Source organism: Tamandua tetradactyla, chromosome 19 (genome assembly GCF_023851605.1).
Source record: "Tamandua tetradactyla isolate mTamTet1 chromosome 19, mTamTet1.pri, whole genome shotgun sequence".
NCBI classification, from domain to species: domain Eukaryota; kingdom Metazoa; phylum Chordata; class Mammalia; order Pilosa; family Myrmecophagidae; genus Tamandua; species Tamandua tetradactyla.
This window is the reverse complement of record NC_135345.1, coordinates 3,161,392-3,179,076: the sequence shown is the minus strand read 5'-3', so window position 1 is coordinate 3,179,076 and position 17,685 is coordinate 3,161,392. Positions and strand designations below refer to the sequence as shown.

Here is a 17,685-nt window from a genome sequence, read left to right as displayed (position 1 = left end):
AGATCACATGTGACAAACTATTAGGTTGTCAGGGGAAGTATGTTGGAGTTTTCTGTATGGGTTCTGTATTATTTTTTATTTTAAAATAAAAAGTATATTTAAAAAAGAGAAAAAAATGTCCTTGGAGATGGCATCAAGAACTAAGTCAGAGAACTTTTCTCAGCACTGGTAAGCCTTCAGTGGGAACAATTAGTTTGGGCACCCAACTCAAAAGACCCATTCACAAACTCAGGGGTGGTCTAGAGGGTGACTCAGAGGAGGGAGAGACTCAATCCAGGAGAAAGGAAGAATGATAAACGCAAGGACAGTCCTCTAGTACATTAAGCATTGATAAACAGAAGAAGGACCTTCCATGGCAGCAGAAACCGATGAAGGGCACAATAGGTTAAAATTATAGGCCCGTGACTACAAACTGAAATCAGGAAAAACCTGACCACTACCCCAACTCTCCCTTATGTCACACATTGACACTACCCAAGGAGCTCAGGCATTCCGGCTTCGTCATCCCCTTCTGGTATCTCCTTTCTCTCCACTCACTGCACACTCACTCCACCTAAGCTACTACCTGAAGACATCACATCTTTACCTGCAAGTAGTACTTCCTGGCCCAGATCTTAGGAGAGGATGGGAAAGGAGAGGAAAAAGAGAGGCTACAAATACCAAAGGAGACTTCACCTAGCTCTGCTTCCCCAGGGCTTTTTGGTTTCTCTGAGTTGGAACTGGGCAAAAGACGCCTGTAGTAATATTTTCTCCCCAGAGCACCCAGTGGGTACATGAGCCCCATCACTACCTTGTCAGGCTCAGGGCAAACAAGGCTCTTCAGCTCAGAAGCAGCTTCAGACTCAGCAGTTGCAATAGCACACTGACGATACCAAACTACACACCATAAATTTAAAAAGCGGCTTTTTCATTAAAGGACTTTGCTACCTCAAACAAAAGAACACTAATATGGCTTCTTCTCTTAGTCTAAAAAGATTACAGCTCTAGACGAGGCTCTTACTTTTATAACTTTATTGAGGCATTCGTCAGCCACCATCCTGACATCTGACTCCGCATCATCACTGCATAGAAGAAAAAGTTCCATAGCGATGCCCAGAAGTTTCTGAAATTCTGGAGAATTTCTAAATAAAAACAAAGAGAAACTGTAACAGCCAAGAGGAGCCTAAGGAGACACGATGACTAAATGTAATATGGGATCCTAGATGGGATCCTGGAACACAAAAAAAGGACATTAGGTAAAAACAAAGGAAATCTGAATATACAGTATCAAACGTCACTGAATTTATATATCTGAATGTGGTTAAAGGGGGAAATTTTTGGTTGTATATATGTTATTAAAATAAAAACTTTTAAAAAATGTATCAATATTGGTTTATTGCAACAAATGTACCACACTACTGCAAGAATGTTAATAATAAGGGAAAGTGGGTAGGGGGTAAATGGGAACTCTCCATACAGGCACACCTCAGAGATATTGCAGGTTCAGTTTCAGGTCACCAAAATAAAGCCAATATTGCAATAAAGTGAGTCACACGAATTTTATGGTTTCTAGTCATTTAAAGGACATATTTACACTACAATCTACTCTACTAGGTGTGCAATAACATTATATTTTTAAAAACAATGTATACACCTTTATTAAAATGTGACACAGAGACATGAAGTGAGCACATGCTGCTGGAAAAAGGGCACCAATGAGCTTGCTCGATGCAGGGTAGCTATAGATGTTCAATTTGTAAAACACGCACAATAAAGCTAAGCACAATAAAACAAGGTATAACTACACTAGCTTTGCAGTTTTTCTGTTCTACAATAAAAAGTTTACTAAAAAAAAAAAAAAGAAGAGGGGGTGGTGCAACAGTGGTTCAGTGGCTCAGTGGCAGAATTCTCTCCTGCCATGCCAGAGACCCGGGTTTGGTTCTGAGTTCCTACCCGGGTTAAAAAAAAAAAAATGAAAAGGTTATACTTCCAAGGTACATCTCATTTTTTTGAAGTTTTAATTAAAATGTCTTTTAAAAGACATCTAAACACCACTTTAGATCATTAAAACTGAGAGCCATCTGTTTTCTGCCATCAGGTTATTCTGACCCTTACAATATTCTTGGAATCTTGAATGTCAAGTATAAGACATATTTTACTAAAACATTTACATATTTTATTTACATTGTTCTAGATATAATACCACAGTCTTACAAAAACTGAAATCTATTCAATTTCTACATACTACAAAAAAAAATATTTAGTTGAGTCTATTTAGGCTGTCATGATTCAAATGGTTCAACACAGCCAAGCTAGAGAGAAGCTGACGGGCCATGTTTGTGGAGCTGACTTCACTCTCAAGCATCAAGGACCAGGAACCCCTTGAATAATGCTGCCATTCACTGAAACATTAAAGCAAATGGCTGTTTCAGGATTTCAACTAAAGAAATGTGAAATGGAGTCCCTCCCTCTTTAGCTCTAGGGAATACTTCCTACCAATAGTCAGCAGAGAGCTGTAAGCCTATAGGAAAGCAAAGGGCCACATTACTGATGGGATACAAACATATCAAGGCAAGAAGCAAAGCAGGCCACTCAGGAACATTTCACACCTCACCTATGTTGAATATCCTTGTGGATAAGGAACTAAGGAGGAAAGGTCTCTGAGATGTTAGAACGGCACTCAAACACTGTGCTCTAAAACAACGCTGTCAACGGAAATATAATGCAAGCTACATACGTAATTTTGTATTTTCTACAAGACTCATGAAAATAAAAAGAAATACGTAAAGTTAATTTTAATATATTTTATTTAACCCAATATATCCAATATACTATCATTTCAACATATAATCAACATGGTATTTCATCAATCTATTTTACAGCACATCTCAATTCAGACACTAAATTTTCACTTTATATTTTAATTTAATAGAATGCATACAGGGCTTAAACTTCATATAATTCAGTTGTAAAAGTACATTCACATACCATTTCCAATCATACTTAAAAGTTCTCCAATGACTGAGCTAAGCATTGGTTTTTTAAATTTAACTTTAATAGAACATATACAGGGCTGATCTATTTCTTCTTGAGAGTTTTGGTAATTTGTGCCTTTCAAGGAATTCGTCCATTTCACCTAAATTGTTGACTTTATTAGCATTAAGTGTTTCATAATATACCCTTATAATCCTTTTAATTCTACAGAGCTATACTGATGTCATCCACCTTGTTCCTGATATTGGTAATTTGTAACTTCACTCTTTTTCCAGATAGCTAGAGGTTTATAATTTTACTGATGTTTTCAAAGAACTAGCTTTTAATTTTACTGATTTTCCATAACCAGTTCTGATTTTACTGATTTTCTGTATCTGTTTTTGTTTTCTATTTTATTGACTTCTGCTTTTATCTTCATTATCTCTAGTCTTCTGATCACTATGGGCTTATTTGCTTTTCTTTTCAGGTTCTTAAGATGACAACTGAGATCACTGATTTGAGAGCTTTACTTTCTAAAACAGGCATTTAGTGCTATATGTTTCCCCTTTTTAGTAGTTTTTGAAATGCTGTATTTTTATTGTCAATCAATTCAGAATCTTTTCAAATTTCTCTTTGACTTCTGCTTTGACCCATATATCATGCAGAAAAAGTGTCATTTGTTTTCCAAATATTTGGAAAATTCCAGGTTATCTTTCTGTAATAGATTTCAATTTAACTATACTACGGACAGAGAACATGGCTTGTACGCTCTCAGTCCTCTTAGCACATGGTCTATCTTGGTAAACATTCTATGAGCACTGCGAACATCTACTCCATTGTTGTTGAGTGAAGTGTTCTATGAATGCCAGTTGGCTGATGGTGTGTTCAAATCTTCTAAATCCAGATTTTATATCTATGTATTCTATAAATTATGAGAAACAGCTACTGAAATCTGTTTTTTGTTCATTTTTAAAAATTTTTTATTAATTAAAAAAAATTACAAGAAACACAAACATTCCCAACACATACACTCAGCAATTCACAGTATCATCACATAGTTGCATATTCGGTATCATGATCATTTCCCAGAACATTAGCATCAATTCAGAAAAAGAAATAAAAAGACAACAGAAAAATATAACAAACAGAAAAAAAAAATTTTACAGGCCATACTCCTTACTGATCCCTTTCATTGATCACTAGCATTTCAAACTAAATCTATTTTAACATTTGTTCCCCCTATTATTTATTTTTATTCCATATGTTCCTCTCATCTGTTCACAAGGTAGACAAAAGGAGCATCAGACACAAGGTTTTCACAATCACACAGTCACATTGTGAAAGCTATATCATTATATAATCATCCTCAAGAAACATGGCTACTGGAACACAGCTCTACATTTTCAGGCAGTTCCCTCCAGCCTCTCCATTACATCTTGGATAACAACGTGATATCTACTTAATGCATAAGAATAACCTCCAGGATAACCTCTCGACTCTGTTTGGAATCTCTCAGCCATTGACACTTTGTCTCATTTCACTCTTCCCCCTTTTGGTCGAGAAGGTTTTCTCAATCCCTTGATGCTGGGTCTCAGCTCATTCTAGAGTTTTTCTCAATCCCTTGATGCTGAATCTCAGCTCATTCTGGGATTTCTGTCCCACGCTGCCAGGAAGATCCACACCCCTGGTAGTCATGTCCCACGTAGACAGGGGGAGGGTGGTGAGTCTGCTTGCTGTGTTGGCTGGAGATAGAGGCCACATCTAAGCAACAAAAGAGGTTCTCTTGGGGGTGACTCTTAGGCTTAATTTTAAGTAGGCTTGACCTATCCCCTGTGTGGTTGAGTTTCATATGAACAAAACCCAAGACTGGGGGCTCAGCCTATAGCTTTGGTTGTCCACACTGCTTGTGAGAATATCAAGAATTCAACTTGGGGAAGTTGGGTTTTCCCCCATTCTCACCATTCCCCGAAGGGGACTTTGCAAATACTTTTCCACTCACTCATCAAATCACTCTGGGATTCATCAGGGCATCACCTGGACAAACCAACAAAATCTCATGTCCTATACAAAGTTCCATGTACTTAAGGTGTTCAATCAACTATCTACATAAATTATATTAAGAGATGCACTAGTCAAAGTATAGATTTGTACCAAATAAACATTTTGTGCTTTAGTCTCACACATTAGTTGAAATTTTAAAATATTAGTTACCATCTATTTTCAGCACTCTGCAGTAATGACATTCTTTTGTTCTTCCTCATGCAAAAACATTTTTAAATTTGTACATTTAGTCACTATCATTATACACTCTAGGCATTCTAGATTGCATCATCTCAATCTTTATCAACTATCTTTCTTTGTGATTTCATTTATGTCCCAGCCCTCCTCCCTCTATCATTCTCATATGCAGTTTCATTCAGTGTTTTAACATAATTGTATTACAGTTAAGTAATATTGTGCTGTCAATTTCTGAGTTTTTATATTCAGTCCTGTTGCACAATCTGTATCCCTTCAGCTCCAATTACCCAATATCTTACTCTATTTCTATCTCTTGATGGTCTCTGTTACCAAGGAAATATTCCAAGTTTATTCACTAATATCAGTTCATATCAGTGAGACCATACAGTATTTGTCCTTTTGTTTCTGGCTAATCACACTCTGCATAATGTCCTTAAGATCCATTCATGTTGTTACATATTTCATAACTTTATTCTGTCTTACAGCTGCATAATATTCCATCTTATGTAAATGTCACAGTTGTTTGGTCAACTGTCTATTTTTTTTTTTATTAATTACAAAAAATTAACTAACACAATATTAGAAATCAATCCATTCTACATATGCAATCAGTAATTCTTAATATCATCACATAGGTGTACGGTCATCATTTCTCAGTACATATGCATCGATTTAGAGAAAGAAATAGCACGACAACAGAAAAAGAAATAAAGTGATAACACAGAGAAAACACAAATAAAAATAAAAAGTACAAAAATATATAAGAGAAAGAAAAAAAAAAACAAAAAAAAACTATAGATCAGATGCAGCTTCATTCAGCGTTCCAACATAATTACATTACAGTTAGGCAGTATTGTGCTGACCATTTTTTTTTAAACATCATACCATTCTACATATGCAATCAGTAATTCTTAACATCATCACATAGATGCATGATCATCGTTTCTTAGTACATTTGCATCGGTTTAGCAGAACTAGCAGTATAACAGAAAAAAATATAGAATGTTAATATAGAGAAAAAAAATAAAAGTAATAATAATAAGAACAAAACAAACAAAACAAAACAAAACAAGAACCTATCGCTCGGATGCAGCTTCGTTCAGTATTTTAACATGATTACTTTACAATTAGGTATTATTGTGCTGTCCATTTTTGAGTTTTTGTATCTAGTCCTATTGCACAGTCTGTATTCCATCAGCTCCAATTACCCATTATCTTACCCTGTTTCTAACTCCTGCTGGACTCTGTTACCAATGACATATTCCAAGTTTATTCTCGAGTGTCGATTCACATCATTGGGACCATACAGTATTTGTCTTTTAGTTTTTGGCTAGACTCACTCAGCATAATGTTCTCTAGGTCCATCCATGTTATTACATGCTTCATAAGTTTATCTTGTCTTAAAGATGCATAATATTCCATCATATGTATATACCACAGTTTGTTTAGCCACTCGTCTGTTGATGGACATTTTGGCTGTTTCCATCTCTTTGCAATTGTAAATAACGCTGCTATAAACATTGGTGTGCAAATGTCTGTTTGAGTTTTTGCCTTAATTCCTTTGAGTAGATTCCCAGCAATGGTATTGCTGGGTCGTATGGCAATTCTATATTCAGCTTTTTGAGGAACCGCCAAACTGTTTTCCACAGTGGTTGCACCATTTGGCATTCCCACCAACAGTGGATAAGTGTGCCTCTTTCACCGCATCCTCTCCAGCACTTGTCATTTTCTGTTTTGTTGATAATGGCCATTCTGGTGGGTGTGAGATGATATCTCATTGTGGTTTTGATTTGCATTTCTCTAATGGCCAGGGACATTGAGCATCTCTTCATGTGTCTTTTGGCCATTTGTATTTCCTCCTCTGAGAGGTGTCTATTCAAGTCTTCTTCCCATTTTGTAATTGGGTTGGCTATCTTTTTGTTGTTGAGTTGAACAATCTCATTATAAATTCTGGATACTAGACCTTTATCTGATATGTCGTTTCCAAATATTGATTCCCATTGTGTAGGCTGTCTTTCTACTTTCTTGATGAAGTTCTTTGATGCACAAAAGTGTTTAATTTTGAGGAGCTCCCATTTATTTATTTCCTTCTTCAGTGCTCTTGCTTTAGGTGTAAGGTCCATAAAACCGCCTCCAATTGTAAGATTCATAAGATATCTCCCGACATTTTCCTCTAACTGTTCTATGGTCTTAGACCTAATATTTAGATCTTTGATCCATTTTGAGTTAACTTTTGTATAGGGTGTGAGATATGGGTCTTCTTTCATTCTTTTGCATATGGATATCCAGTTCTCTAGGCACCATTTATTGAAGAGACTGTTCTGTCCCAGGTGAGTTGGCTTGACTGCCTTATCAAAGATCAAATGTCCATAGATGAGAGGGTCTATATCTGAGAACTCTATTCGATTCCATTGGTCGATATATCTATCTTTATGCCAATACCATGCTGTTTTGACCACTGTGGCTTCATAATATGCCTTAAAGTCAGGCAGTGCAAGACCTCCAGCTTCATTTTTTTTCCTCAAGATGTTTTTAGCAATTCGGGGCACCCTGCCCTTCCAGATAAATTTGCTTATTGGTTTTTCTATTTCTGAAAAATACGTTGTTGGGATTTTGATTGGTATTGCATTGAATCTGTAAATCAATTTAGGTAGGATTGACATCTTAACTATATTTAGTCTTCCAATCCATGAACACGGTATGCCCTTCCATCTGTTTAGGTCTTCTGTGATTTCTTTTAGCAGTTTTTTGTAGTTTTCTTTATATAGGTTTTTTGTCTCTTTAGTTAAATTTATTCCTAGGTATTTTATTCTTTTAGTTGCAATTGTAAATGGGATTCGTTTCTTGATTTCCCCCTCCGCTTGTTCATTGCTAGTGTATAGAAATGCTACAGATTTTTGAATGTTGATCTTGTAACCTGCTACATTGCTGTACTCATTTATTAGCTCTAGTAGTTTTGTTGTGGATTTTTCCGGGTTTTCGACGTATAGTATCATATCATCTGCAAACAGTGATAGTTTTACTTCTTCCTTTCCAATTTTGATGCCTTGTATTTCTTTTTCTTGTCTAATTGCTCTGGCTAGAACCTCCAACACAATGTTGAATAATAGTGGTGATAGTGGACATCCTTGTCTTGTTCCTGATCTTAGGGGGAACGTTTTCAATTTTTCCACATTAAGGATGATATTAGCTGTGGGTTTTTCATATATTCCCTCTATCATTTTAAGGAAGTTCCCTTGTATTCCGATTCTTTGAAGTGTTTTCAACAGGAAAGGATGTTGAATCTTGTCAAATGCCTTCTCTGCATCAATTGAGATGATCATGTGATTTTTCTGCTTTGATTTGTTGATATGGTGTATTACATTAATTGATTTTCTTATGTTGAACCATCCTTGCATACCTGGGATGAATCCTACTTGGTCATGATGAATAATTCTTTTAATGTGTTGTTGGATACGATTTGCTAGAATTTTATTGAGGATTTTTGCATCTATATTCATTAGAGAAATCGGCCTGTAGTTTTCTTTTCTTGTAATATCTTTGCCTGGTTTTGGTATGAGGGTAATGTTGGCATCATAGAATGAATTAGGTAGTTTTCCCTCCACTTCGAATTTTTTGAAGAGTTTGAGGAGAGTTGGTACTAATTCTTTCTGGAATGTTTGATAGAATTCACATGTGAAGCCGTCTGGTCCTGGACTTTTCTTTTTAGGAAGCTTTTGAATGACTGCTTCAATTTCTTTACTTGTGATTGGTTTGTTGAGGTCATCTATGTCTTCTTGAGTCAAAGTTGGTTGTTCATGTCTTTCCAGGAACCCGTCCATTTCCTCTAAATTGTTGTATTTATTAGCGTAAAGTTGTTCATAGTATCCTGTTATTACCTCCTTTATTTCTGTGAGGTCAGTAGTTATGTCTCCTCTTCCATTTCTGATCTTATTTATTTGCATCCTCTCTCTTCTTCTTTTTGTCAATCTTGCTAAGGGCCCATCAATCTTATTGATTTTCTCATAGAACCAACTTCTGGCCTTATTGATTTTCTCTATTGTTTTCATGTTTTCAATTTCATTTATTTGTGCTCTAATCTTTGTTATTTCTTTCCTTTTGCTTGCTTTGGGATTCATTTGCTGTTCTTTCTCCAGTTCTTCCAAGTGGACAGTTAATTCCTGCATTTTTGCCTTTTCTTCTTTTCTGATATAGGCATTTAGAGCAATAAATTTCCCTCTTAGCACTGCCTTTGCTGCGTCCCATAAGTTTTGATATGTTGTGTTTTCATTTTCATTCGCCTCGAGGTATTTGCTAATTTCTCTAGAAATTTCTTCTTTGACCCAGTCGTTGTTTAGGAGTGTGTTGTTGAGCCTCCACGTATTTGTGAATTTTCTGGCACTCTGCCTATTATTGATTTCCAACATCATTCCTTTATGGTCCGAGAAAGTGTTGTGTAAGATTTCAATCTTTTTAAATTTGTTAAGACTTGCTTTGTGACCCAGCATATGGTCTATCTTTGAGAATGATCCATGAGCACTTGAGAAAAAGGTGTATCCTGCTGTTGTGGGATGTAATGTCCTATAAATGTCTATTAAGTCTAGTTCATTTATAGTAATATTCAGATTCTCTATTTCTTTGTTGATCCTCTGTCTAGATGTTCTGTCCATTGATGAGAGTGGTGAGTTGAAGTCTCCAACTATTATGGTATATGAGTCTATTTCCCTTTTCAGTGTTTGCAGTATATTCCTCACGTATTTTGGGGCATTCTGATTCAGTGCGTAAATATTTATGATTGTTATGTCTTCTTGTTTAATTGTTCCTTTTATTAATATATAGTGTCCTTCTTTGTCTCTTTTAACTGTTTTACATTTGAAGTCTAATTTGTTGGATATTAGTATAGCCACTCCTGCTCTTTTCTGGTTGTTATTTGCATGAAATATCTTTTCCCAACCTTTCACTTTCAACCTATGTTTATCTTTGGGTCTAAGATGTGTTTCCTGTAGACAGCATATAGAAGGATCCTGTTTTTTAATCCATTCTGCCAATCTATGTCTTTTGATTGGGGAATTCAGTCCATTGACATTTAGTGTTATTACTGTTTGGATAATATTTTCCTCTAACATTTTGCCTTTTGTATTATATATATCATATCTGATTTTCCTTCTTTCTACACTCTTTTCCATATCTCTCTCTTCTGTCTTTTTGTATCTAACTCTAATGCTCCCTTTAGTATTTCTTGCAGAGCTGGTCTCTTGGTCACAAATTCTTTCAGTGACTTTTTGTCTGAGAATGTTTTAATTTCTCCCTCATTTTTGAAGGATAATTTTGCTGGATATAGGAGTCTTGGTTGGTAGTTTTTCTCTTTTAGTATTTTAAATATATCATCCCACTGTCTTCTAGCTTCCATGGTTTCTGCTGAGAAATCTACACAAAGTCTTATTGGGTTTCCCTTGTATGTAATGGATTGTTTTTCTCTCGCTGCTTTCAAGATCTTCTCTTTCTCTTTGACCTCTGACATTCTAACTAGTAAGTGTCTTGGAGAACGCCTATTTGGGTCTAATCTCTTTGGGGTGCGCTGCACTTCTTGGATCTGTAATTTTAGGTCTTTCATAAGAGTTGGGAAATTTTCAGTGAAAATTTCTTCCATTAGTTTTTCTCCTCCTTTTCCCTTCTCTTCTCCTTCTGGGACACCCACAACACGTATATTTGTGCGGTTCATATTGTCCTTGAGTTCCCTGATACCCTGTTCAAATTTTTCCATTCTTTTCCCTATAGTTTCTGTTTCTTTTTGGAATTCAGATGTTCCATCCTCCAATTCACTAATTCTATCTTCTGTCTCTTTAAATCTATCATTGTAGCTATCCATTATTTTTTCTATGTTTGCTACTTTATCCTTCACTTCCATAAGTTCTGCGATTTGTTTTTTCAGTTTTTCTATTTCTTCTTTATGTTCAGCCCATGTCCTCTTCATGTCCTCCCTCAATTTATCGATTTCATTTTTGAAGAGGTTTTCCATTTCTGTTCGTATATTCAGCATTAGTTGTCTCAGCTCTTGTGTCTCATTTGAGCTATTGGTTTGTTCCTTTGACTGAGCCATATTCTCAATCTTTTGAGCGTGGACAGTTATCTTCTGCTGCTGGCGTCTGGGCATTTATTCAGATTTCTCTTGGTGTTGGACCCAGCAAGGTTATAATATTTTTCTGTGAAATCTCTGGGATCTGTTTTTCTTATCTTGCCCAGTATGTGACGCACGTGGCACACGTTTGTCTCAAGTGTTTGGAATGGGTCTCCCCCAGTCACCGATCTCCGTGGCCTGGGGATTTCGGATCCAATTCTCTCCGTTGGTTCAGGGGCCGCGCGTGGTGGGGGCGTCAGCTGCCGCGGCTTGAGGGGACCCTGTGGCTGGTTGCGGGCCGCAGCGGGCCTGGGGGATTCCCCACCGGACCAGGAAGCCTCCCGTGGGGGGGGGCTACCGCTGCTTGGATAGCCCTCCTATCCGAGACTCGTATCCGCGGACTCGAAGCAGAGACTCGAAGCCGCCCGCAAAAGAGGGGTGCCGCCTGCCTCGGCTTGGGAAACTTGATTCTCCAATACTCTCAGCTGGCCCGGAAAGGAGGGAGGGAGTAGCTCGGACCACCGCAGCTGCCGCTGATCGGGAAATCACGCGCCGCTCGGGGGTCTCACCGCAGCCGAGTCTCGCAGTCAGTCTAGCCAGCCCAGACTTTGGATAGCCCTCTGATCTGAGATTCGTAGCCGCGGACTCAAAGCCGAGACTCGAAGCCGCCCGCAGAAGAAGGGCGTCGCCTGCCTCGGCTTGGGAAACTTGCTTCTCCGATACTCTCAGCCGGCCCGGGAAGGAGGGAGGGATTAGCTCGGACCGCCGCAGCTGCGGCTGCTCGGCAAATCACGCGCTGCTTGGGGGTCTCGCCGCAGCCAAGAGTCACAGTCAGACTTGCCAGCCCAGACTTTGTATAGCCCTCTGATCCGAGACTCGTAGCTGCGGACTCGAAGCCGAGACTCGAAGCCGCCCGCAAAAGTGTGGCGCCGGCCGCCTTGGCTGGGAAGCTTGTCTCTCCGAGTCTCTCAGCCAGCCCGGGAAGGAGGGAGGGATTAGCTCGGACCACCGCAGCTGCGGCTGCTCGGGGGTCTCGCCGCAGCCAAGTCTCGCAATCAGACTTGCCAGCCCAGACTTTGGATAGCCCTCTGATGCGAGACTCGTAGTCGCGGACTCGAAGCCGCCCGCAAAAGTGTGGCGCCGGCCGCCTTGGCTGGGAAGCTTGTCTCTCCGCGTCCCTCAGCCAGCCCGGGAAGGAGGGAGGGATTAGCTCGGACCACCGCAGCTGCGGCTGCTCGGGGGTCTCGCCGCAGCCAAGTCTCGCAATCAGACTTGCCAGCCCAGACTTTGGATAGCCCTCTGATGCGAGACTCGTAGTCGCGGACTCGAAGCCGAGACTCGAAGCCGCCCGCAAAAGTGTGGCGCCGGCCGCCTTGGCTGGGAAGCTTGTCTCTCCGCGTCCCTCAGCCAGCCCGGGAAGGAGGGAGGGATTAGCTCGGACCGCCGCAGCTGCGGCTGCTCGGGAAATCGCCCGCCGCTTGGGGATCTCACTCACCGCAGCCGAGTTTCGCAGTCAGACTAACCAGCCCAGACTGGGTTACGCTGTGTGTCCATTCCCTGCTGTAGCCCTGGGAGCTGTTCTGTACTGTTTCTGTTCACCTATTAGTTGATTTGGAGTCGGAGGAACTAAGACGCATGTACCTTACTAAGACGCCATCTTGGATCTCCGGTCAACTGTCTATTGATGGACATTTTGGCTGTTTCCATCTCTTGGTAATTGTTAATAATGCTGCTGTAGACACTGGTGTGTAAATGTCCATTTGTGTCCTTGGCCTCGTGTCCTTTGAGTAGAGACAACATATAGATGGGTCTTGTTTTTTAATCCATTCTGCCAGACTATGTCTTTTGATTGGAGAGTTTAATCCATTAACATTCAGTGTTATTACTGCATGGGTAGTACTTTCTTCTACTATTTTGTCTTCTGGATTTTATATGTCATATCTAATTTTCCTTCTTTTTACCTTTACTCATAGTCTTCCTTTCTACACTATTCTCCACACCTCTCTTTTATGTCTTCGTATCTGTCTCTAGTGCTCCCTTTAGTATTTCTTGAAGAGCTGGTCTCTTGGTCACAAATTCTCTCAGTGATTTTCTGTCTGAAAATGTTTTAATTTCTCCCTCAGTTTTGAAGGACAATTTTGCTGGATATAGAATTCTTGGTTGGCAGTTTTTCACTTTTAATAATTTAAATATATTATCCCACTGTCTTCTCGCCTCCACGGTTTCTGCTGAGAGATCTGCACATAGTCTTATTGGGCTTCCCTTGTATGTGATGGATTGCTTTTCTCTTGCTGCTTTCAAGATCCTCTCTTTCTCTCTGACCTCTGACATTCTGACTAGTAAGTGTCTTGGAGTATGTCTATTTGGATCTGTTCTCTTTGGGGTACGCTGCACTTCTTGGATCTGTAATTTTAAGTCTTTCATAAGAGTTGGGAAATTTTCAGTGATAATTTCCTCCATTAGTTTTTCTCCTCCTTTTCCCTTCTCTTCTCCTTCTGGGACACCCACAACACGTATATCCATGCGCTTCATATTGTCTTTCAATTCCCTGAGTCTCTGCTCATATTTTTCCATTTTTTTCCCTATAGTTTCTGTTTCTTTTTGGATTTCAGATGTTCCGTCCTCCAGTTTTGAAATCCTATGTTCTGTCTCTCGAAATCTACCATTGTAGGTTTCCATTGTTTTTTTCATCTCTTCTACTGTGTCTTTCATTCCCATATTTCTGTGATTTGTTTTTTCAGACTTTCAGTTTCTTCTTTTTGTTCTTTCCTTGCCTTCTTTATATCCTCCCTCAATTCGTTGATTTGGTTTTTGATGAGGTTTTCCATGTCTGTTCATACATTCTGAATTAATTGTTTCAGCTCCTGTATGTCATTTGAATTGTTGGTTTGTTCCTTTGACTGGACCATATCTTCAATTTTCCTAGTGTGATTTATTATTTTTTGCTGGTGTCTAGGCATTTAATTACCTTAATTAGTTTTTTCTGGAGATTGTTTTCACTTCTTTTATCTAGGGTTTTCTTGCTGGATGAATTTGTTGTCTCTCTGTTCTTTGACATTCCATTCAGCTTTATCTGGACCTTTAGCTTAGGTTTTGTTTAACAGAGGAGAATTTTTCAGTTCTTGTTTTCTTGTTTCTTGCCCTGCTTGTGTGGTGCCTTTCTCCCCACACACACTTAGGAGGGTCTACTTAGATATTATAGACCCCAGCCAGATTTTCCCAGACCAAACTGGCCTCCTATCAGGAGGAAAGAGTCACCTGCGTCGGTTTTCCCTGAGGGTGAGACCCAGCAGGTTGAAAGACTTTTCTGTGAAGTCTCTGGACTCTGTTTTTCTTATCCTGCCCTGTGTGTGGCGCTCGTCTGACTGCAGGTCCCAGCAGCATAAGGTGATGTGGTACCTTTAACTTTGGCAGACTCTCCGGTTCTGGGAGGTGCTCACAGCCGGTCCAGCTGGTCCAAACTGGGGTACGCTGTGTGTCTGGTCACTGACGTGGCCGCAGAAGCTGTTCTGTACTGTTTCTGGTTATTTAGTAGTTGGTCTGGAGGATGAACTAAAACGTGCACGTTGTTAAGCCGCCATCTTGACCCAGAAATTGAAATCTGTTTTAGTTTCCCAGTTGCTAAACAAATACTATACAATGGGTGGGCTTAAACAACAGGAATTTATTGGCTCACAGTTTTGAGGCTAGAAGTCCAAAATCTAGGTATCAGCAAAGTGATCTCTCTGCCCAAGGACCTTAGTGTTCAGGGGCTGGCTGCCAGCAATCCCAGCTCTTTGGCTTTTCTGTCCATGGCTATGCATCTTCTTTCTCTTCCAGGCTCCCTGACTTCCAGCTTCTGGCTGCTCCTGTGGCTCTCTCTATGAGGCCTCCAATAATAGAATTAAGACCCATCCTGATTCAGTTAAGCCACATCTAAACTCAAGTAACCTCATCAAAAGATGAGGCTTACAATGGACACTTCAATGTGTTCACACCCACAGGAATGGATTGAGATTAAGAACACACTCTTCTGGTGTACACAGTTCCAAACCACCACAAGGTATTTGACTTCAATTGTGGATTTGTCTATTTCCCCTTATCATCTTATCAGGTTAGCATGGTGAATCTTCTTCTATTCTTTTACTTTTAACCCATTTTCACCTTTACTTTAAAATGGGTTTCTGATAGATAACAAATACTGAGTCTTGCTTTTTCATCCAATCTGAAAAATCTCTGCCTTTTAGATTTAAGGTCATTATTGATATGACTAGGTTAAATGTGCCATCATATTTGTTTCCAATTTTTCCATATGCTTGTTTACCTTTTCTCTCTTTTTAAAGATTATTTTTATAATTCTATTTTAATCTCCATTTTATATTTATTAGCTATAATTTTTTTTATGTTTTTAGTATATATCTTTATTATAACCTACTGTTTTGGTATGCTAAAGATGCCAGAATAGAATCTACCAGAAATGGGAGTTTTTAAATGGGGATTTATTAGCTTGTGAATTTACAGTTCTAAGATTGTGGAAATGTCCCAATTAAGGCATCAATAGGATACCTTCTCAGAAGACAGGCCACTGGCACCTGGGGCACCTCTATCACATGGAAAGGCACATGGGCCAAGTCTGCTGGTTCTTCTCTCCCAGATTTCATTGCTTTCAGCTTCTGGCTTCAGTGGCTCTCCTCTCAGCAACTCTGGGGCCTTTTCCTCTATAAACTTCTCTGTGTGTTTCTCTCTAAGCTCTCTTAGCTTTTTCTGTCCTTTACCCTCTCATAAAGAACTCTAGTAAAAGGATTAAAAGTACCCACCTTGAACAGGGTAAGTTACATCTCAAATTGAAATAACCTAACCAAAAGGTCCCACCCACAACAGTACTACACCCACGGGAATGAACTAAAAGAACATGGCCTTCTCTCTCTCTCTAAGCCCAACTCTGTAAGGAAAATCATTACCCTCCCATTATGTGGGAAATGACATTCAGAGGTGTAAATCTCCCTGGTAATGTGGGATATGACTCCCAGGGATAAGCCTGGTCGTGTCAAAATTGGATTAACAGTGCCTACCTGACCAAAAGGGGGCAAAGAAATGTAATAAAAGAAGGTATCAGTGGCTAAGAGATCGAGAGTCTATTCTGGAGGTTACTCGTATGCAGGCTTCAACTAGATACTGTGAATTACCAAGGTATGCCAAACCCCAACCAACAGTATTTCTGTAAACACAGGATTTACAACAGTATTCCTGAACAACCAGGATTCTAAGTGAGACTCTATAAAAAGTTCACTCACCAAGTTTATTTTTCAGAAACCTAAAGCCTCTAGATGGTTCCTATTCCAGATAAGTCCTGAAACCCAGAGGTGCAGCCTCTCCAAAAGCATCAACCACTTGCATCCCTGGACCCCCTAATGTCAACACCCCTTTTCAACATGAAGATATGAGAATGGTCATTGCCGAAATATTCCTAAAGATTGGGGGAAGGATCAAAGGAGAAGGAAGAGTTGTAATAGAGAAGATAGCATTTAACAAATGAGTATGATTACTGAATTACTATATATTTCTTTTCAGTCTCCAGTGTCCTAGAGCAGCTACAAGGAAATAACTGAAATTGTGGAACTGTAGCCCATACCATACTTTGAGATTTGTTTTATAACTGCTTTTTAGAATGTACTTTGAGATCTATTGTATTTACTTATATATATTTCATAACAAAAAAAGTTGAGGAAAAAAAAAACTTTGGAATTGGGCCAAAAATGCATGCAAATTACCAGTAAATGTTCTGGATGCCACACAGAGGAATATGAAACTGTAACTGAAATGGTGATCCAAATATGCTTTTACAAATTGCTCATAAGCTAATGTTTACACAAACACATACACACAGGGCCCATGAAAAATAAAAGTTAAAAGAAAAATGGAAAAAATTACTGAAGACAGTATTCTCCTTCCTTTCACTTTTTACTAAATGCACATTTTACCTACAATATAAGATACCTTATATAAGATATGCTTTTCTTAAGTTCCAGAACCTAGAGTTACACTTTAACATTAAATTTGTCTTTCCTGTTTACATATAATTTATACCTTATTCATACAATACCAGCAAAGAGACTCACCTGTCCCTATACACTGTAAGTCTCATTGCAAGGCCTTTTGGTACAAAGTAAAATGGAATACAGGCTCCATAATCAGCCCAAGTGTGACTGCGGCGCTCACATCTATATGCGAGGCATGCTGGCTCATCTTAAAGCCCCCCAAAAAGAATAATAAAAATTCTATGCATCATGGAAATTATGCTTATGTCCAAATTCTCAATGATTTTCTGAAAAACATGCAGAATCCCATTTTTTGGGAGGGGGTGGTAAACTAGCCCAGCTGAAAGTCTTCTTGTAAGATTTTTAGCTTATCATTGTAGA

General features: G+C 39.0%; 1 protein-coding gene across 5 annotated transcripts in view; it reads right to left on the bottom strand.

Moving 5' to 3' along the window:
• HTT (huntingtin) overlaps nt 1–17,685 on the bottom strand; it is a 237,460-nt gene that overhangs the window by 165,799 nt on the left and 53,976 nt on the right. For 4 of the 5 annotated variants that reach the window (XM_077136283.1, XM_077136284.1, XM_077136285.1 and 1 more), the window contains exon 3: nt 1,001–1,121. The exons of the other annotated variant lie outside the window; for it this stretch is intronic. In XM_077136283.1, the coding sequence (XP_076992398.1) occupies nt 1,001–1,121 (121 nt within the window). The remainder of the gene's footprint in view (nt 1–1,000; nt 1,122–17,685) is intronic. 5 annotated transcript variants of the gene reach the window in all.